The sequence below is a fragment of the Capra hircus genome, chromosome 29 (assembly GCF_001704415.2).
Source record: "Capra hircus breed San Clemente chromosome 29, ASM170441v1, whole genome shotgun sequence".
Classification (NCBI taxonomy): domain Eukaryota; kingdom Metazoa; phylum Chordata; class Mammalia; order Artiodactyla; family Bovidae; genus Capra; species Capra hircus.
The window spans coordinates 41,182,044-41,204,692 of record NC_030836.1 but is presented as its reverse complement, the minus strand read 5'-3'; the positions used below and the strand labels follow the sequence as shown (position 1 = coordinate 41,204,692).

At 47.8% G+C, this 22,649-nt stretch overlaps 1 protein-coding gene across 1 annotated transcript in view; it reads left to right on the top strand.

The window, feature by feature from the left end:
- The window catches only part of AHNAK (AHNAK nucleoprotein), a 94,910-nt gene that overhangs the window by 33,362 nt on the left and 38,899 nt on the right, over positions 1-22,649 (top strand). Inside the window, exon 5 of the mRNA XM_018042689.1 lies at positions 16,294-16,393. Within this exon, the coding sequence (XP_017898178.1) occupies positions 16,294-16,393 (100 nt within the window). The remainder of the gene's footprint in view (positions 1-16,293; positions 16,394-22,649) is intronic.

Below are 22,649 nucleotides of genomic sequence, written 5' to 3'. Positions count from 1 at the left end.
GCAGTAGTGGGCCAGGACCAAGAAGCCAACAAGGTGTGTGAGACCCCCAGGGGCAGCAGGAGGCTGGTAACCCCCAGGTTACCCCTGGACCTGAAGGGGCCCGGGAAGAGATGGTGTTCCTGGAATCCAGCCATGCAGGACCACAGCATCTGCCAGAACTGCCTGCCATGAGAAGCAGGAAGAAACACCCTGAGTTTTCCCCCTGGTGGTTGCTCGTGCAGGAGGGCAAGGGAGCCCAGTGTCACAGGTAGAACGATCAGCCTCCTGGAGGCACAAAGCGAGGCAGAGATGCAGGGAAAAAGGGTCTGAGGGTGGAGGGCCAGATAGAGAACAACCAGGACAGTGTATTTGTCCTCAGTTTTCTGTTTGGCGAGTTTGACTTTCTATATATTGAGATTTCTTTGAATAGCCACAATTATGTGGGATACATCTAAGATATGATCATAAAATACTGTGACCATTTTTGTTTTGAGCTGCTGCTGCTGCTGCTAAGTCGCTTCAGTCGTGTCCAACTCTGCGACCCCATAGATGGCAGCCCACCAGGCTCCCCCGTCCCTGGGATTCTCCAGGCAAGAACACTGGAGTGGGTTGCCATTTCCTTCTCCATGTTTTGAGCACACACAGTTATATTTGGGAGACCCTGCACTTCTGTGAAAATTTTACTGTTAAGAATGTTTTAGTCCTCTCTCTTTAGGAAATGCTCTCAGCATCACTTGTGCATTTAAAAAATACCAGTTTCCTTGGAGAAGTACAAATCTTCCTCTCTTAAGGGCTGCAAATAGCCAAAGGGCCTGGAAGATACTCCAGGGCTCCTAGGACAGAATCCTGAAAAGAGCACTGGGCCTGAGAGTCAGTGGGATTCTCCATGACCCTGAAGAAATGAAGCCCCACCCCCACCCCCTTGGAGCCTCGGTTTCCTTATTTGTAACGTGGATAAGGCATATATTCTTTAAGGCCCTTGCCAGTTCCAAGAGTCTCTGATCTTTACAGAAGCAAGGCTGGTTAATTATGTGGATAGAGCTGTTTGGGGTCAAAAGCAAAGCATGATTACAATGTAGTGCAACTAATTTTCCCATGTGGCTGGTAAATTTTCTCAAACATTTTGAGCAACAGCACTGTTGAAATACTGCTATGTTTCCGGTGTCCCAAAGCCGAAGTACTGCACCCCCAAGACTCTGCCTGTCGCGGGCACATGTGTCTCGTTTCTTGAGTCCCATCTTAGCTCTCTGCACTTTAGCTGTGATGTGAGAGGTGCAGCTAAGCATGTGACTAATTTTTTTTTAAGTGGATTTATTCACTTTAAATCCATACAGAAATTGCACAGTGAATATCCATATAACTGAGACTTCCTTGGCCGTCCAGTGGTTAAGACTCTGGGCTTCCACTGCAGGGGGCATGGGTTTGATTCCTGGTTGGGGGAACTAAAGATCCCACATGCTATGGTGCAGCCACACACACACACAAATATATCCATATAACTTTCACTTAATTTCCCAGTTTCACCTTGTTGGTTTTAATCTCTCTCTCTCTTTAGATGTTATAGTTGTCATTGTATCTGCTGACTCATTTGAAAGTGAATTGCAAACACCATGACCCTTGATTCCTAAGCCCTTCAGCATGTATGGACATTCTCTTACATAACAGTATCAGAGCCAAATTTAAGAAACTAAACATTGCTACTATTATCTGACATATTGCCCATGTTTAAATTTTGCCAGTTGCCTCAATGATTACAATTTCCTTCCAGCAATGTCTATTTCCCATCGAGGCCCCAACTATCCATGATCCCACATGGCATATAACTGCCATGGTCTCTTTAGTTTCTTCAGCCTGGAACAATTTCTCTTCTTTTGGTTGTCATTTGGACACTGATTTTTGAAGTGTAAGGGGCCAGTGGTTTTGCAGAAACATCCCCAGTGTGGGTTTGTCTGAGGACATTTCTTCACGCTTTGGTTCAGGTTTTGCCTTCTGGGGCAGGGAGCACACAGAAGTGGAGTGAGGTCCCCGCTCAGGACCCTCAGGACTCGGGTCCCTTGATGAAGGAGGAGATTGCCTAGTTTCTCCATTGTAACAGTACCGTGCTTTTTTTCCCCTTTGGAATTAACAAGTAAACCCAAGTGTTCAAGAAAGAAGTCCAAGTTTGGGCAAGTTTATTTTGCAAGCGCACTTGAAAGAGCTGGTGGCCTGCACTCTCCAGCTGGGGTTTGGAAACCGGAGTTCTGGCTTCGGGCTCTGCAGCACAGAGCAGCTCTCTGTCCGTCCTCCCAAGGACAAAGAATTCGGTGCATGAATGCTTGCCATGGGGTGGGAATGCCAGAGTGTTTACCAGCTTCTGAATGGCCGGGTGTCAGGCATTTGATTCCCAGGGCTGACTGATCCCAGCAGAGGCGCTGCCCTGCATGGGCCGAAGCACATGTATGGGGAACATTCTGCTGAGCACGGTGATTTCAGTTCCCTTTGAAACCCTCTGTTGTTTTCCGCTACAAACTTGAGGCCTGGCCTTCATGGAAAAATTTGCCAGCAGTGAGGCCAAGGATCAGAAAGAGTTAAGGATGAAAAGACCCTCTCTAGGGACAGGGGGCCTGCTGGCCCACAGAGTACCCCTCTCCTGAGATTTCATGCTGGCTTCTCCCGGTGCTTAGTCGCCAGTCATTACCCTTTGCGACCACATGGACTGCAGCCCACCAGGCTCCTCTGTCCATGCGGATTCTTCAGGCAAGAATACTGGAGTAGGTTGCCATACCCTCTTCCAGGGGATCTTCCCAACCCAGGGATCGAACCCAGGTCTTGTACATTGCAGGCAGATTTTTTACTGTCTGAGCTACCAGGGAAGTCCCCTAAGCTCCCGAAAGGCTACAGAAAGGTGAGGTTCAGAGAAGTGAAGTAATCTGTCTCACCTCTTACAGCTGGAAAAGGTGACTCTCTCTAGGTCAGTCTAGGCATCCTGATTAAAAAAAAAAAAAAAAATTTCCCCCCTTTCCTGTGATACCATTGCGGCTTCTCTGAGGAAGTTGGGAATTAATTTTTTTTCTGAGGAGGTTTTAGGAAATGACAGCTGTCTTTCAAAATTTGTAGGGTCTTGACCTTTTCAGAACTGAAATGTGTGTGCTAAGTTGCTTCAGGTCTATTCTTTGTGACCTCCTGGACTGCAGCTCGCCAGGCGCCTCTGTCCATGGGATTTCCCAGGCAAGAATACTAGAGTGGTTGGCATGTTCTCTTCCAAGGGATCTTCCTGACCCAGGGGCTGAACCCTGGTCTCCTGCAGCTCCTGCACTGCAGGCGGGTTCTTTATCTCTGAGTCACCTAAATATTGTGTGCAAAGCCCTTTTCTTCAAAGGGACCTGCAGCCTAGTAGAGGAATAATAATAAAGATGATAATGATAGCTCTCAGTTCTTCTGCTTCCTAGCTGTGTGATCTTGGGCAAATTACTGCAACTCTCTGTGCCTCAGTTCTCTTATCTATAAAACGGCAATGATATGTTATCTCTCTCGTAGCTTTCTTGTGAGGATGATGCGAGTTGACACATATAAGGTGCTTGGCATATAGTAAATACTGGAAGTGTCAGCCGTTTCTACGGAATACCTACTTTGTGTTAGGCATTGTATATATACTGTACATGCTCTATCTCTTTTGATTTCTACAACATCCCTCTAAGGTGGGTATTGCTTTCCTCACAACAAAACTGAGGCTCAGAGAGGTTAAGCAGTTATTTTCAGGGTCACACAGCTAGTAAGTGGCAGAAACTGGAGAACTCGGGGCAGCTTGGCTGGTTTCTGGTCCAGCCCAGAAAAGGCTCTTATTCATCTAGGGAGTAAGAGGAGGCTCCAGGCTTCAAAAAAAGTGAACTCTTGGTGTGGGTTCAGCCTCCTCAGCAGCTGCCAATCCCTCCCACCCATTATTACCCTAGGTCTTTTCCCCTTTGGAGTATTCAGAGTATTCACTCTTCTGGATGATAATAAACAAGGGAGGGTCCATAATCAAAGTGTTTGCATTGTAACTGGCCCCACCCACTGTCCCTGACCGCAGTCCAGGCAGCCTGGAGGCCCCTTCCACCACCCTCTCCAGTGGAAGGGTTGCCCCCAGCCGTGGGAATGCAGGCCAGAGATGTTGGGTACATCTCTGGGGGAGGGCCTGAGAGCATGAGGGGACTCCAGAGAGTAGTTTTGGGCAGGACATGGGTGTGTGTGCTCAGCTGTGTCCAATTCTTTGGGACCCGGCGGACTGTAGCCCACCAGGCTCCTTTGTCCATGGGATTTTCCAGGCAAGAATACTGGAGTGGGTTGCCATTTCCCACTCCAAAGGATCTTCCCAACCCTGCATTGGCCGGCGGATTCTTTACCACTGGACCACCTGGACACTGGCTCCCAAAGTGGACAGTCTTCCTTATTCCTCCTGCCAGCTTCCTGGGCTCCAAGGCTGAAGCCTCTCAGCCCAGCCTGAGAACTCGCTAATGGTCATCAGTCATGGGAGTGAGGCAAGGACTTGCTCAGTCCCACCCACCCACCACCGGCGCCCCACCCAAAGGGAATGGGAAGGAACTGGAGCCTCCTTGAGGTTGGACCACTGGCTCTTTACTGTGGAGACTATGGGGGTCCGAGGGAAGAAGGAAGCAAAAAGCAATCTATAAGGAAAATAGAAGTGCGAGCCCGGGAGAGGACAGAGGTGGATAGGGCGGCGTGGCCGGCGGTGGGGGCCGGGAGGGAGAAGCCAGTAGGGGTGGAGCGAATCCCCAGGAAGAGGGGAGCGGAAAATGGGGAGGTTTGGAATGAGCAGCTGGGAACGTGACAGGGCGTGGTGACGGAAGGAAAGAAGAGAGGCTTTACAGGGAGCAGGGACTGTGCCAAAGGGCTTTGAGGGGATTTTAGGCCTGCTCCCCATGTCTCTTAAGTCCCTCGTAGCGCCTCAAATGAATTTACGACCTAAATAAAACACCACCATGGCAATGTCAGGTTCTTCCACTCCAAGCAGAAACTAAATGACACCCCTAAGCTCCCCATAATGTAATCACGAGACCGCTAGCGTCCAAGGAGTGAGAGAACCACGCCGAGACCCGCGGTCCGGGAGAAATGAGAGGGAGCGAGGGAGTGAGGCACCCGAGAGGAGGGCGGAGGGCAGTTTCTAGGGAGCCTCTGACGCCACGCCCCCTTCAGCGGAGCAGCCAATCGCCAGGCTGCATCCTGTCCCCGTGACTCGTTGCCAGGCAGATTTTTAGCCACCTCTGGGCTGCTGTGAGCCCCCAACCTAGCTTTGGATGAGGAGGGTCGGGCGCGGGGCACCGCGGGCAGGGAAGAGGTGGGGAAGAAAGCAGGGGGTGGGGAGGCTTCGGAAAGTTGCTGGAGGCCAGGTTAACTCTTCCCAGGGAGGGCGTGGCCGCAGGGGCTAACTCCCTCTCCCTGGTGGGTCCCTAAGCCCGAAGCCTTGCGGGGACACAGGCTTTTCCCGCAGTCAATCGACAGCTTTGTGCTCTGAGAAACTCCTGCGCTGCGGAGAGCCAGGGCCCTGTATGTTAATACTTCGAAATATTTACATGTAAAAAGAGGACTTTGGGGCCTGAGGGGTGGGTCCGTCTTGGTGGTTATTTCAGGCCTTTGGGCAGGTCAGCTCTGAGTATTTTGGGAGAAGAGAGCCTCTTAGCAAAGCCTCACAAACAACGTGAGTAGGTGCCCGCGTGCCCGCCTTACTTTCTCCCCCAGGGGCCTGACTTGGCTTCTCGCCTGTAACCTGGAGTTTGACCCCTGCCTGCTGCCTTTTTTGTTTTGTTTGACTACACTCCCTGGCTTGTGGGGCCCTGACTAGTGGAAGCTCAGAATCTTAAACACTGGTTGTTGTTATTCAGTCGCTCAGTCCTGTCCGACGCCATGGACTGCAGCATGCCAGGCTTTCCTGTCCTTCACTGTCTCCTGAAGATTGCTCAGACTCATGTTGGTTGAGTCGGTGATGCCATCCAACTTATCTTATGCTCTGTCCCCCTCTTCTTCTTCTGCCCTTAATCTTTCCCAGCATCGGGGCCTTTTCCAGTGAGTCAGCTCTTCACATCAAGTGGCCAAAGTATTGGAGCTTCAGCTTCAGTATCAGTCCTTTCAATGAATAATTCAAGGTTGATTTCCTTTAGGATTGACTGGTTTGATCTTGCAGTCCAAGGGACTCTCAAGAGTCATCTCCAGCACCACAGTTCGAAGGCATCAATTCTTCATTGCTCAGCCTTCTTTATGGTCCAACTCTCACATCCTTACGTGACTCCTGGAAAAACCATAGCTTTTATTATATGGACCTGTGTCGGCAAATTGATGTCTCTGCTTTTTAATATGCTTCCTAGGTTTGTCATAGTTTTTCTTCCAGGGAGCAAGCGTCTTTTAATTTTATGGTTGCATTCACTGTGTAACCACTGGACCACCAAGGATTCCCATCCCCTGCTTGTCTTAAGGTGCCCCACTCCAACCCAGGTGAGGGAGAAGGCTTTTGACTACCTGTGGCTTTCCAGCCAGTGCCCAGTGGGTTTTATCTGGGGGTGTGGTCTCCTCCGGGGCACAGGGCTGGATCCTGGCCTCCAAACTCTGGCTTAGTGGGCAGGCAGTGGGGAGGGCTGGAATGTGAGTAGGGAGGAGAGGATAATGCCAGGGGCCTTTTCTGCTTGTAAGAGTGCAAGTTCGCTTACAACTTGAATTTCAAGTGGGCCCTTCAGGCAGATTAGGGAGGTCAAGTGAGAGTGTGGAGACAGCCGGTGTGGATTGTCTAAATTCCTAGAAAATAAATTCTAGGAATTTAACTGCAGGAGGGAGGCGTGCCAGGTGAGTACTGCCAGTGCCATGTATGGCTGGGGTTAGAGTTGGTGGTCCAGGAGGACTGGAGGGGAGGAGGTGGCTTTTTGCTTCCCTTCCTCTATTCTAACACTCTGTATTCCAAAAGTTACTTATTTTCTTGAATAGTATCTAAGAGACAAATGAATGCTTTTAGCTAAGGGCTTTAAAAATTTATTGCTTTAAAAAAAAAAACAAAAACTAAGCTGCAATCCTCTTATGGAGGAGAACCAGTCCCTCTAAAATACTGTTTTTGGGAACTGCCCTTTGTTTGAAGTAATTATTGTCCCTAAAAATGGGAAATTACACATACTGTTTATCAAAAGGAAATAAACATCTTGGACTAACAGGGTTCTCGCCACTGGATGGTGATTCCAAACCTTGCCAGTAACCCAGGGAAATGGCCCTCACTGCACGTTGGGCTCACACACACTTTTGGTGTTTTGCACTTTTTAAAGGGGAAACTGTTGGATTCTGTGTGTCCCTCGAAGGCTGCTTGCCCTGTTCTTGTTATGTAATCACGGAGAACCTTTGATAGGGCTTTTTTGGAGGCCAAAATAAGTTCAGGAAAAAACACGGGGAGTGGGGCGTGTCTCCTATTCGCTTTGCTCTGACTCGGATTGGCCCCTTGGTTGTTTTGTGTTCACGGGTGTTTGGTGAGGGATGCTTTATTGAGACAGCATGTGGGTTCACACAGGGAAGAAAAGGTCGTGGAGGGGGCTCCGGGTGTGGCTCAGCCTTTCCTGCTCCACCCAAGGCCCAGGGGAGTGCTCCAGTGCTCCCCGACTTTTGACTGTGGTCATTGTCTGCCGAGGCAGCCTCTGGCCAGCCTCTCCAGCCACACCCAGCTCTTTCATCCCCTGCTCGCTCTAACCTCTTGGCTTTCAACAGACTTCTCTTCCTCAATGCTTCGAGTTTCAGCTTAGGGAATTTCCTTCTAGAAGTCTTCTTCCCGGAACACACAAAGGCCCCTCCACCCCACATCCTCTTATGGTCTGTGTGCCCATGTTGCTCTGTGCTTTCCTGTCCTCAGCACAATTTGTATTAGATCATCAGTAACTGGCCACCTCCTGCATCGGACAGTCAGCTCCTCGAGGGAGGAAGGCAGTTTGCTTGTTCACCATCATATTGCCAGCACAATGCCAGGCACGTGGTATGTGACTTGTGGCAGAAACACCACTAGCCCTATCACTCTCTTATCACTTAATACACTTCCTCTTATCAACACGGGCTCCTATTCTCCTTCTGTCCATTACTGGTACTTCCTTGATCTCCAAGGCATTCGCTTCGACTTTGGGTGAAAACCAACCAACCAAAAACAAACAAAACAAAATCCAAAAGCAAACAAAAGAAGCAAACACCAGAACTGATTCCCTAATAGGTTATTACACAAGTTGTACAAATCAGCTGCTCTCCTGGAGCTACTGATGAGCCTGACTTAACTTCAATAAAAGAGGGAAAGTCGGCAGATTTCAAAATCCACACTTTTCCAGTGTGCAGGACAGCCTTCTTAGGGGTGGAAAAGGAGATAGAGCAAAAGCTTGGAGATTCAACCTTGTAATAAACTATAATGTAAAAGAATCTGAAATATATATATATACATATATATATAACTAAATCACTTAGCTATACATGTGAAACTAACATGTTATAAATCAACTATACTTCAGTTAAATTTTTTTTTAAAAAATTAGAGACTGGAAAGGTGAAGAGCTGATCTAACCTGTGGGGTGGCAGCCTCAGAGGGATGCTGAGTGGGGAAGAGATCTGTGGGGGTTTCATAGAAGACAAAGGTGAGTCAGGGGTGGGTTGGTGATGGCCCCCACCAGAATTATAGCAGAGATTTAAAAAATATTTATTTAACTGTTGGCTGCACAGGGCCTTCATTGCTGCACTTGGGCTTTCTCCAGTTGCAGTGAATGGAGGCTACTCTTCATTGTGGTGCATGGGCTTCTCATTGCAGTGGCTTCTCTTGTGGAATCCAGGTTGTAGAGCGCCCAGCCTTCAGTAGTTGCAACACGCTGGCTCAGTAGTTGTGGCACAAGGGCTTAGTTGCTCTGAGGCAGGTGGAATCCTCCCAGACCAGGGATCAAACCCATGTCCCCTGCATTGGCAGGCAGATTCTTGTCCACTGCGCCACCAGGGAAGTCCAGAGATTTTTTTGTTTTTTTTGGCTGCACCGCATGGCATGTGGGATCTTAGTTTTCTGACCAGGGATTGAACCCGTGTCCCCTGCAGTGGAAGCAATGGAAGCTCAGAGTCTTAACCACTGGACTGTCAGGGAAGTTCCCACAACAGGTACTTAATGGCCAAGAATTGCAGTTGAGGAAAGGGGTGGGGAAGAAAGCTGGGGTAATGAGTAGGAGAGGACTCCCCAAATCTGATCAGTTTGTTCCAGTTCCTGTGACTGGTATCTGAAATGTCACTTAAGACTGGGAAGTATGACTTTTGACTGTTCTGTTCCCAATTGATTACTTTGTTTTTATTAATTAAAAAAAATACATCTTTTGGATGAGATTCTGATGCCCTGACCAATTTGTTTTATTAAGGAAGTAATACAAAGAAAGCAATGGCACCCCACTGCAGTACTCTTGCCTGGAAAATCCCATGGACAGAGGAGCCTGGTAGGCTGCAGTCCATGGGGTCGCTAAGAGTCAGACACGACTGAGCGACTTCACTTTCACTTTTCACTTTCATGCATTGGAGAAGGAAATGGCAACCCACTCCAGTGTTCTTGCCTGGAGAATCCCAGGGATGGGGGAGCCTGGTGGGCTGCCGTCTATGGGGTTGCACAGAGTCGGACACGACTGAAGCGACTTAGCAGTAGCAGTAACACAAAGAAAGCACCTTCATTTTTCTCCCTCATCCCTTCTTTCCTAGTGAGATCTGTGACCAGAAACCCCAGCAGGATGTGCAGAGTTGCGTTTGCCCTCTGAAGCAAGTTGTGTTTGTTGTGGGGCCGACCCTCTCTCCGTGGCAGCTCACTGCCACTCTCCACCCAGCTCCCACTCCTTTTTGAACTGGACAGACACAGGGACAGTGGCTCCGATGCCAGTGCAGACTGTTGCAGACTGAGAGAAAGCCCTTGTGTATTTTGCTAGGAGGCACTTGGCCGTGAAGTAGTGACATGTGAGCAGGGGCGCATGTTTGGTGACAGCCACGCCTTTTGGGTGTTTGTTTCTAAGACTTCTTTGAAGACAGTGAGACTGGTGTTTGGCAAATGTGTTTTGCTTTCTCAGGTTTGGGCACAGTCTTTCTAGAAGTAGATCTGAAAAAGATTTGGAGGCCTCAAGATCAGATATTTCCTGGGGAAGTGGTAGGGAATTGTGTATTTTAAAACAGTGTTGTGTGTTTGAGTAATGTCCACCTCCAATTGCTAAGAGAGAGACACTGTTGTCAGCCCCATGCAGATCTGTGCAAATGGCAGTTGACCCAGGTGGCCTGTGCTGGTTCCTTGTCCACAGAGCAGGGTCGTGAGCTGGGAAGGACTTCTCAGCTGAGGGTGGAAGAAAAGATTATTACTTTAAAAATTAAAAAAGAAATTTATTCAAATTTAGTTGATTAAGAATGTTGTGTTAATTTCTGCTGTTTAGCAAAATGATTCTGATACATTCTTTCTCATAATGGTGTATCATAGGATATTGAGTATAGTGCCCTGTGCTATACAGTAGGACTTTGTTGTTTATCCATTCTCTACTGAAAGGATTATTTGCTATGTGAAGTGGTGGGTCAGGAAATTCCCAGTTTATTCTCTGAGTTCAAAGTGGAAAAGAAATGAAGTGGAGGTGGTTGTTAACTTGAGATCCAGTCTGGTCAATTGGGCATGGCAGTTTTAAACCCATGAGGAGCTTCAGAACTCTGCAAAGCTGCTCAACCTGCCCTGTGCGTCTCCCTGTCCGGCTCTCTGCGGGACAGCACGTAGGTTTGGGAAGAACAGGTTCAGACCTGTCCCTGATCGTTAGCAGAGCCAGTCTTCACTAGCACACGTGACTCTCCAGGCCAATCACATGACCTGCCTCTCCCAGGACCCGTGTGAATTCGTATCTCAGGAAGCTGACTGGGCCGGGTTCAGGTGGGGCAACCTGGGGCCTCTGAGGGATGATTTGAAGGCCTCAGGAGAGGCTGCCAGAACCTGAAATCTCTCCCTTGCTGGCTCATCAAGGATGTCTGCCATTTCACTATTACTGAGTCATTCCTTTGTTTGTATCGTGGGGCCCTCTCCTTGCCATCCTTCTGTGAATATGGGTTGGTCTGGGATATAGGATTCCCTTAACTTTCCCCTTTCCCCATAACTTTCCTTAACTCTTTCCCCTTAAACTGTAAATTTAATCTCTTGCATAGGCTTCCTGGGTAGCTCAGCTGATAAAGAATCTGCCTGAAATGCAGGAGACCTGGGTTTGATCCCTGGGTTGGGAAGATCCCCTGGAGGAAGGCATGGCATCCCACTCCAGTATTCTTGCCTGGAGAGTCCCCATGGACAGAGGAGCCTGGCGGGCTGCAGTCTGCGGGGTCGCAAAGGGTCAGACACCACTGGGCTACCAAGCACAGCACAATCTCTTGCGTAAACCGCAAATTCAGTTCCGTTTTTACTTTTTCCAGCTTTATTGAGGTGTGATAGGTATATAATATTGTGTTAGTTTTAGGTGTACGAAAGAATGATTTGATCTATGTATATACTGCAAAATGATGACTCCGTTAAGCTTAATCTCAGTTCTGCTTTTCCATGTTGGGTCTCTGTGGAGTCACTTCACCTACCCTGTTCCCTATACCGTTCAGTTTAGACAGGAAACAAAGGGAAGCCAGGTGGCCTGGGGTGGGGACAGAGGAGTGGAGGGAGGGGAAGTGAGGATGCTGGGGACGGGCAGGTTCTCTCATGCCTTCTGCACAGTCGGGGCAGCTGGGTCTTGCTCTGGCGACAGATGACACACAAAGGGAGAGATGGTCTCCCTGCTTTTGGCTGAGGTAGAGCATCGGCAGCTCCTCCGCGAGCTCGCCTCTCTAATCTCATTTCCTTCCACTCACTGTCCTCTTCCTGTCTGTCTCTTGTCCCCCTTCCTGCTGGCTCTCAGCCATCATCATTCTTAAGTGGCCCTGTGCAGCAGGAAAGGAACTCTCCTTGGTGGCCTTAAGCACCCAGGAGCTCCTAAGTCAGACCAGGCTTGGCTGTCCCCTTTTTTCCCTCTGTAGTTTGCTCTTAATCCCTCCATGAGGCCTGGGTAGTGGCATTGCAGCTGACCAACTGCAGACACCTTTTCCTCTTTCCCTGGCCTCAAAGAGCTGACCCTGACTTGGGCATATTTTATCAACCCCTGCCTCTCTCCCAGAGACCCCTCTGCTGTCGACAAAGGAGATGATACCATAAGCTCCTCTATAATGTAAACTTCATGAAGGCTTATATATATATAACTAATACATATGTTAGCCACTGCACTGAGTCTTTGTTGCAGTGCATGGGCTTCTCTTATGATGGTCACGGGTTTAGTTACCCTGGGGCATGTGGGATCTTAGTTCCCTGACTAGGGATTGAACCTATGTCCCCTGCATTGCAAGGGGACCATTAGACCACCAGGAAAGTCCCCTGAAGTCAGATATGTTGAAGATTCCTCAGAGTCTAGAACAGTGCCTAGCCCTGTAGCAGGGTACTCAATAAATATCTGTTGAATGACCCTCCTCTTGTTGGAATAATCACCCTCCCGATGCGGATGGACACTTGGGTGGGCAGGTAGACATTTTTAGAGCTAACATTTCCAAAGACTCAATTTTTAATTACACTGTGTAGCAATTAATTTTTGTAAAAATCTTAAACAAGGGACATTCTCCTTGTCTCAAACCCATTTGCACAGTCCTCTGTAGTGCTGACCACTGTCATCACCTTGGCGTGGCCCCCTTGCAGACATTACTTGAAGTTTTTTGACATATCTGTTCAATGATCCAGATGTTTACAATTTGGTGGGTTAAGAGAAATCATAAATAAGACTATACCATATTGTTTTGCAATATGTTTTTTTTTCTGCCTTAACGAGATGTTTTGGAGATGTTCTGTGTAGGTAGAGACAGATCGGTGTCATTCTCCTTCACTGCTGTGAATTATTGCATGGCCCAAATGAAGTACTGTATATCGTATGTGATTTCCCATGTCTACAAACAGCCTGGCACGTGCCATTTTGAGCACACGTAGAAGGATTTTACTTGACTACCTAGCTGTGAAATTGCTGAGCAAAGGAGCATGTGCATGTCGCATTTTAACAGCTGCTCCCAATCACCCTCCCCAAAGACTTGTATTCTTGCACATTCTGGGTATGAAAGCCCATGCTTTCTCTATATCCTTATTGATTTTTATTGAGCTCTGTTATTTTTCACCAATCTGTTGGTCAAAAACAACATGATCTCATTGTTAGAATAAAAATTTCAGTTCAATCTTCTTGTCCAGGAAATTGTGAGTGATTCACATTAGTAACATAATCACATGTATAGTAATAGCACTATTTAACCGCTATGTGCTTGGTTACTATTTTACACTGAGTGAGTAAGGAGGTCTCTACTCTTTTGCTTGGGAATATAGTTATATATCAGTTTACTCCACACAGTTCTCTACAGTCTTATCCATGTTAAAAAACCAGCGTCTGGGGTCTTGGAGGCCCCCTGTGGAATGGCTCCCCTCCCCCACACCGCGTATCCTCTCTTCTCTGGAGTGGCTCCAGCGAGTTCTTTGGTCACAGCCTGCCCTTCCTCCACGTCCTTTCCTGCCACACAGTGGTCATGTCCTGGAATGACGAGGCTGATTGTCCGGTCTGACACAGCAATGCATTCTCAGCCTGGCCTCTAGAAGTTTTTCCTTTGATCAGCACCGGACACGTCAGCAGAAGTCGTTAGCTTGTCCCTTGCTTGGCCTATCTTCTGGTACATCAGAAGCTGTATCACTGGCTGGACCTTGTCTTAGTCTTTCCCAAGCTCACAGGTCACCCAGTCCAATGTTTTCCACAGAGGATTCCCTTTTATTTATTTATTATTAAAAAAAATTTTTTTGGCCATGCCATGAAACATACAGGGTCTTAGTTCCCTGACCAGGGATTGAACCCAGTGTCCCCAGCAGTGGAAGTGCGGAGTCTTAACCAAAGGACCACCAGGGAGGTCCCAAGGAGTTCCTTTTAAAAAGAAAAACTTTAAGAGCATCTACAATCTTACATCATTTAATTTCATGATTCTTCCCTGTGCCCACCTCAACATCTTGGGTTCTTTCTTCCATTTCCCTCATCACCTGTATTCAGGATAATGCTGAATTGGTGGCTGTGAAAGGATTTTTCTCCCTGAAAGTTTTCTCTGGGCTTGGTTCTCTATAAAACATGATATAGCCTAAAATCATTTAGTGCCTTAATGTTTATCTCTGGGGATTGAATTGGACTCACCACTTAGTACGGCTGAATTTAGGTTTCTGCCCAAGGTTTACAGTTGTTAGAGAGAACACAGGATTTTAAGGCAGTGTGGCTTGTTTTGATGGTTTCAGATTAATTTCCTATTTGTATCAGAAATTCATTGCTGGATGATTTATTTCCTTTCCTAAAGTCAGCTGAAAACAAATTTGTCTTTTACCCCTTTATCCAGTCCAACTGCTACAGAATATTTTTTTTTAAATTTTATTTATTTATTTAGAATATTTTTTTGGATGGTTTATTAATGGTAGTATTATTCTGTTATTTCTAAAGCACTCAAGTTTTGGCTACAAGTTTGCCAACAGGACACAGCAATATAATCTATGTAATTAGCTTAGGACCATACTTTCTTCCGGATAACATCTTCTTTTGGAGATACTGGTAACTTTGCCTTGGACTTTTTTTTTTTTTTTCTCCTTTCATATTTTCTAATATATGCTGCAAAATGTGAGCGGATGGTTTGATGGTTTTGAGTGTGGGTTCCTGAACCACATGGCCTGGTTTCAAATCCCAGCTCTACGACTTCCCAGCTGTGTGATCATGGGCAACTTACTTAAAGGTCTCTGTCTCAGTTTTCATGCCACTGGCTGTTAAAGAAGTGCAAGTGCAGTGAGTCCCTTACTAGGGACCTTCAAGCTGTGAACTTTCAAAGATGCCCGTGTGCTTGCCGCCTCCTATTGTTGATGATCCTTCAGCTCTACCACCTCCCACGTCCCCTCCCTCCTCCAGTCAGTAACTCTTCTTGCCTGTTCACTCGATGCCAGCCCCTGTATGCTAGCTGTTATACTGCAGTACTGTACTTTTCAAGGGACTTTACTGTAAGATTAAAACGTTTGTGTTTTTTTAAAAATATATTATTTGTGTGAAAAGTATTATAAACCTATTACAGTCCGGTACCATATAGCCAGTTGTGTTAGCCAGGTACCTAGGCTAACTTTGTTGGACTTGTGAGTGTGCTCTTGGAAAGGAACTCGTTTGTATGTAGGGGACTTACTGTGTCATTTAACTGAAAGAGCGAACACATGAAAAAAACAGCCCATGGAAGCTATTGATGTTAACTGTGTTCTCCACACACTGGTTTCCACGTTGCTGCCGGACAGGATTCTGACATTGCCCAGGGAATCCTGCACTCATATAGGCTTTCTGTCCTGATGGGACCCCTACTTCAAGATGCTGGGTCCCCTGCATTGGAGATCTACCACGTAGATTTCAGGGACTCTTTTCGTGGAATCCAATCCACTGGTTAGCCCTCCTGCCCCATGGTGCCCAGTTCAGCCTGGTACAGAGAAAAGACGCACATTGGACAGTAACTCACACCTTCCTTTCTACACATTCTCCACTTGACAGCATCTTGTTCCTCAGTGTTGAATTGCACCTTATCTCTTTTGCCACTGCCAAATCCTCGAGGACAGAGACTGGGTCTGCTGCACTGAGGCACCTGAAATGGCATTGTCCGTCTCCATTATTTGAGGGTCACTGGACTTTAACAGAAGGATGTCTTTCAGCTGATGCCAGCTCCCTTCTTAAGATCCTGTTATCGCTTCTACAGACAGAGCTTCCAAGCAAGGGGTGGGCTAGACTGGGATGCGGTGGGGTATAAAGGTGGGCCCCTGGTTTTATTTATGCACTATTATTTTTTTAAATTTATTATTTATTTACTTTATTATTGTTTTTATTTTTGACTGCACTGGGTCTTCGCTGCTGCGTGCGGGCTCTCTCCAGCTGTGGTGAGTGGGGACTGCTCTGCATTGCGGTGTGCGGGCTTCTCATTGCGGTGGTTTCTCTTGTTTCGGAGCACAGGTTCAAAGGCGTGTGGGCTTCAGCAGGTATGGTACGTGGGCACAGGAGTTGTGGTGCCTGGGCTTATCTGCCCCATGGCATGTGAGATCTTCCCGGGCCGGGGATCCAACCTGAGTCCCCTGCATTGGCAGGTGGATTCTCAGCCGCTGGACCACCAGGGAAGACCTGTTTTTGTTTTTTAAAAAATATAGTATGCATTTGAGAAACATTAACTGGTTGGATGATTTGATGTGCAACTGGTAACAACCCTTGTCCTTGTTGTTAGAACCCACCACAGCCATCAGTCCTGGAACACAAAGAGCAGAATAAACCCAAGGAAGCCACCAGCCAAGCCCAGGCAGAGTCAGTCTCCACCCCAAACACAGGTGAGAGAAGGTCACGGGGACTGAACGAACGATGGCTTGAATTGTAATAATGATGTCTCCATCCAGACATGAAGCTCACGGGAGCCTCCACAGGTGACCAAGCCTTCCTGGACCAGAAGTCACTCAGCAGAGAGCTGGTTCAGAACACCGGGGACCCCGCCCCTCCCTCTCCAGGACCTAGAAATTCCACAGGCATCTAAGGGTTTCTTGATACTTAAGTCCTCTCTCACCTTTCAGCTGTTTGAAAAGTCAATGGAAAATGTATTCACTCTGGAGAAATAATTGACTCCTTCCACAGGAGTCTCAGGGTTTCTTGATACTTAGAGCTGTTAACACTCGTGGCATATATGGAATGTTTACATGGTTATAGGACAGTATCTGGGTGTCCCTGGTGGCTCACACGGTAAAGAATCCACCTGCAATGCGGGAGACCCAGGTTCGATCCTTGGGATGGAAAGATACCCTGGAGAAGGAAATGGCAACCCACTCCAGGATTCTTGCCTGGAGAATTCGTGGACAGAGTAGCCCGGTGGGTTACAGTCCACGGGGTTGCGGAGTTGGCACGACTGAGTGACTAACACACACAGGACAGTATCTGTTGAACTTGGAGTTCAGAGAGGGGCAGACACCCAAGACTTAGAACTTCAGGGTTAGTATCTACTGGTGGAGATCCACTGGAGTCTAGGAAAAAGGCTTTTGGATCCTGTGAAGGAAATGCTTTCTCCAGAGGGGAGACGCCTACATGAAGGGTGAGATGAGAGGAAGCAGTAACCGTGGGAAGAGGAAATCCTGCTTGCAGGGGGCTTAATTTGGGTCACAGTCAGATCTTGGGCTTACTGTATTTGAAGTGGTTGCAAACACTTGAAAAATCAGGAGATTTCCAGAAAATCGGGAATGCATTCAAAAGGAACAGCCTAGCTTCTCTTGAAATGTTTGCATCTCACGTTTCACCGCCAGCTGGAGCAGAGTCACAGCCTATCCCTGGGAAACGGGTTTCCTGTCCCTTTGTCCCATGGACACCCACCGCCACCTCCTCCCTCCCCGAATTAGCCTTGCTTCCTGAGGCTAATCCCTCCAGGGGTTTCGTGCTTCCCCTTCCCTCATCTCTTTCAGTCACCCCTACTCTCCCTGGCACCCCACCTCTATCCTGGCATCTCCCAATAAATATGCACGCTCCCCTCCCCGCTTGAAGAAACCCTTCTTCAGCCCCTCCCCCTTCTTACCGTGGTATTGTCCCTGTAGCACCAACCTGTTTGAAAAGGTCACCTGCTCTTCCCATCACCTCTGTCTCCCGTGCCACTCACTCCAGCGCTCCGCCCCCCCGCCATGGGGCTTCCTCCGTCTCCACCCAGAGCTGTTCTCGCTCATCCTTCATTCTGCCCAGGGTGGTCTCAGGGCGCTTGGCGCTGTGCTTTCTCCCTGCTGGAAGCCCCCTCCTGCCTTGGCTTTGGGATTTCTGTCTCTTTTCTGTGGGCTCTTAGGGCTTCCCTGGTGGCTCAGTGGTAAAGAATCTTCCTGCAATGCAGGAGATGTGGGTTTCATCCCTGGGTCGGGAAGATTCCCTGGAGGAGGAAATGGCAACCCACTCCAATGTTCTTGCCTGGGAAATCTCACGGACAGAGGAGCCCAGAAGGCTACAGTCCACGGGGTCGCAAAGAGGTGGACATGATTTAGTGATTAAACAACAAAGTTCCCTGGCTAGGGATCAAACCCGGGTCCCAGCAGTGAAAGTCCTGAGTCTTAACCACTGGATGGCCAGGGAATTCTCTATGATTTTGCTTCTGTCTGCATGGCTAGGACCACTTCGTCCTCCTTTCCCAGGCCCCTTATAGCCTCCTCTTTTCCCATAACCTCACAAATGGCAGAATTTCTTGAGCACCTATCCTGAGCTCTTCATTCTTCCTGCTAGGGACTCTCTGGGCAACCTCTTGGGGCTGCTGATGCTTAAACCTGCTTTCCAGCACTGGCCCAGCTCTGCCTCCCCTTGGAAAGAAAACTCAGACCCCCGTTGAGTTTTCTTTGCCTCTGATCAGCTCTGTAACCTTCTGCTTACCACAACAGTCACCCTGCCACTCCTTAATATCCCCAACATCTTAAATTTTCGTTATTTCTGCAATTGTCTCCTAATTGGTTCGCAGTCTTAAACCTTTCCTTCCATGAATGGAGTGGGCTTTAAGTAGAGGCCAGTCTAAAATAAAAATCAGATCATGTTACTCCCCTCCTTAAAATTCTTCAGAGGCTCCTCTTGACTTTCAGGGTGAAATTCGTGTCGTTGACTTAGCACCCAAGGCTGCCATGACCTGCTTCCATCTCATCACCCCCTGCTTGTACTTTTCATCCCAGCCATACTCAAGTGCTTGCTGGTATCCAGGTTCATGATGCTGGTCCCTGCTCCTGTCTTCACAATGCCCTCTGTTTATCTGGGCCTTCAAGTCACCACCCCAGACACCCCTGAGCCTCCGGGTCTGGGCTCTGTGCTCCTCCTGTGTGCTCTCCTGTGGTGCCAGGCACCCCTGTTTCAGCTCCAACAGTACTGGGCTTCTGCCAGACTTCACATCCCCTGAGGACCTAGGAAGGTCCCCAAGACAGCATGCCTGGCACGTCAAATAGAGAGATGATGGCAGGAACTTCTGGCTGGCTTCCCAGCACTCACGTGGCTGTGTACTCCTCTCTTGTTTTCTTGGGAGCAGCTTCTAGCCTCTCAGTGTTTGCATTTTCAGCACAGTATTCTTTTCTGGTATGATGTACCTTGACATTTATTAAGTGTCTAGAGATTTAAAGATGATGGAGACTTGACCCCTTTCCCTAAAGGATTTGTTATACACTGGGTGCGTCTGTCACGTGTATTCATTCAGTGAGTATTTATCAACAGCCAGCACGGAAAGAGGTAGAATTAATGCAGCCAGGCACGGGGATTCATGTAAAGTCTGCAGAGCTTAGAAGAACTTGCTGTGGTTTTTCATCTTCACAAGCTTTGCTTTAAATGACGGGAGAAAGATGACAGTTATCCTTGCCAGGCACTCCGCTATCAGCCAGGTCAGAGGCTTTTCCCTGGTCACAAATGTTTCTTTTGAAACCTGCTTGCATGGCCCTCACTTGCATGGACTTTGAAGTCAGGGTTTTGTGTAAACATGACTTCGTCAGAAACAAACCTTTCCTGCCCCTGCCATTGGCCTCCAGCTTTCTCTGCATCAGCTTCTCAAGAGAATTCTGCTGTGTCCCTTCTTAGTTAAACACACAACAGAGCTTGGGGCTGGCTTTCTCACGGCAACGCTGCTGTCTGCTCTTGCCATAAAGTCTCTTTTTGTAAATAAACAGAAAATCAGTGTGTCTGATCTGAGAGCCATGGCTGGACTTGGAGATAAGGCTGTGGAGTTCACACCAGTGGGGCTTTTGGATGCAGACATCTGGCCCCATGGTGTTTTAAATGCTTAAGAGGGTTTTGGAAGATGAACTGCTGGAAAGTGCAATCTATAAATGTCAGCTTCCAAAGTCGCCATGCTGCATGTCACACTGTCTGGCATTGAGAGCTGGGTAGCCTAGTGGTTAAGAGCTCTACTCCAGAACTCTTGGGCTGCTTCGGTTTGACTTCTGTTTCCGATACTCTAATCTTCTAATGGGGTGAGTTCTAGTTTCCCTATTTCTGAAATCAGGATGATTTGAGTATTTCCCTTGAGTGGTGGTTGTGAGGATTAAGCCAGTTAGTAGCTGTGCAGGGCTTAGACACAGTAAGTACTCGGTAATGTGAGCTTTTGTATAATTATGCCCTTTTATCAGCTTCTCAGGGGATGTTAACCACTATGACTTTCTCTGGGTCACCAAAGCTGTAATCAGGTCTCCCCACCTCTGGTGGCCCACAGCATCTCTGAGCCCATTGTCAGTCCTCTTTGCTCACTTTGTATCTCTGACCATCTTATTCCAGTCTTTTTTCTCTCTCTCTCTCTCTTTTTTTTTTGGTCTGCACCGCAAGGTTCATAGGATCTTAGTTCCCCGACCCAGAATGGAAACTGGGCCCCTGGCAGCGAGAGCCCTGAGCTCTAACCACTGAACCACCAGGAAATTCCCAGTCATACCTGTTCCACATTGTTCTTTGTGCCTGGAATAGGCTTCTATTGCATCTCTTCCCCTCCCCCAGTGCTGTCCTTCTTCCTCTTCTGAAGCCCTCTTGGTGGATTGGGCACAGGAACCATAGGGAAACTCTAGGATGATTTGATTTTTTTTTAAATTTATTAATCTCTAAAGCCGTCTAGAGCCCTTGCCAGTGGACTAACCTGTGAGATTGCCATCTGTTTCTTTAAAATTATAAAATATGCTCAAGATTTACTGTTGTAAGCATCTTTAGGTGTACAGTTCAGGGGCACGAGCACATTCACATCTGTTGCACAATCATCACTGCTCTCTGTCCCCAGAACATTTCCATCTTCCCAAACAGAAGCTCTGTACCTATTAAACAATAACTTCTCCTTTCTCCTCTCCACTTCCTGGCAACCATGATTCTGTTTTCTGTCTCTATGGATTTAACTACGTTAGGTTCCTCGTAGCAATGGAATCATGCAACATTTGTCCTTTGGCGGCTGGCTTACTCCACTTAGCATAATATCTTTAAGGTCTATCCATGTTGTAGGATGGGTCAGGATTTCCCTTCTTCTAAAGGCTGAATTGTATGTAAAGTCACATTTTATTTATCTGTTCATCCGTTGATGGACATTTGAGTTGTTTCCAATTTTTTTTTTTTTGCCACTTCCCACAGCATGTGGGATCTTAGTTCCCTGACCAAGGACAGAACCTGCGCTTGCTGCATTGGAAGCGTGCAGTCCTAACCACTGGACTGCCGGGGAAGCCCCTGTTTCCACTTTTTGGCTGTTGTGAATAGCACTGCCGTGAACACTGGTGTACAAGTATTAATATGTATAAGTCCCTGCTTTCAGTTCTTTTGGGTGTTATACTCAGTGGTAAAATTGCAGAGTCATAACTGTCCATCTTTTATGCACGGTTGACTTTATAAATCAAGATAAGAGCTCGAACACCTGCTGGGAGAATTCTCTTGACCTCCCTTCTCCCCCACCCCCACCATGCCCCAGGTCCTCTCATGGACTTTATCTCCATCAGTGTCAACTCTACACTCAGGTTCTTCTGGCTAAAGCTCTTGTGTCATCCTGGACTTCTCGAATTCTTTTACATGTTTAGACAATGAGCAGTTCCCATTCGGTCCATCTTCTGTATCCAGAATTGAGTCGCTTCTCTCCATCCCACCTTTGCTGCCTGGATCCAGGCCCCATGGCTTCATCTGGATCGGGACAATGGTTTCCTGACTGCTCTCCCTGTTTTGATCTTGGTCCCCCTGTGGTCTCTTTATGAGCACAACAATTGGTTCAACCTTTTAAAGACATTCTCGGACTTCCCTGGTGGCTCAGTGGTAAGGAATCCACCTGCTAACGCAGGAGATGTGGGTTCGATCCCTGGGTCAGGAAGATCCCCTGGAGAAGGACATGGGAACCCACTCCAGTATTCTTGCCTGGAAAGTTCTTCATGGACAGAGAAGCCAGGCAGGCTATGGTGACAAAAAGACAGACAGGGTTGAGCGACTAACACTTTTAAGACATCAATCAGGTAATGTTATTCCTGTTGACCTTCCAGCATCTCACTGTCCATCTCACTGGAGGCCAAATATAAGTGCTTGCAAAGGTCTGTATGTCCCCACTGCTCTTCTGACCCTGTTTCTCCTTCCCTCCTCAGCTCAAGTCATGAGTGTCCCCTCACTGTTCTGCCTCAGGGCTTTGGAGTTTTTGGAGAACTAGCCTCGCATGTTCTTACCTTAACAAACCCTTCACTCTCCAAGGTCACTTCTGGAGAGCGCCTTGCTCTGAAACTTTAAGGTAACAAGCTCTCACTGTCCTGATTCCAGGCATCACTCATGTCTTTTACCCACTTACTTAGCGCTTTCTGACACAGATTCACTCCCCAGTTTGTTCATTTCCTTCCTCCTCACTAGAGTGTGTGTATGTGTATATGTGTACCCAGTCATGTCCGACTCTTTTGCGACCCCATGAACTGTAGCCTGCCAGGCTCCTCTGTCCATGGGATTCTCCAGGCAGGAATACTGGAGTGGGTTGCCATTTCCTTCTCCAGGGGACCCAGGGATCGAACCCACGACTCCTGCATCAGCAGGCCGATTTTTTACCACTAGCGCCACGTGGGAAGCCCCCTTGTAAGCTTCATGATGTCATGATGTCAGGGACTTTGGTTTCCTGTCGTA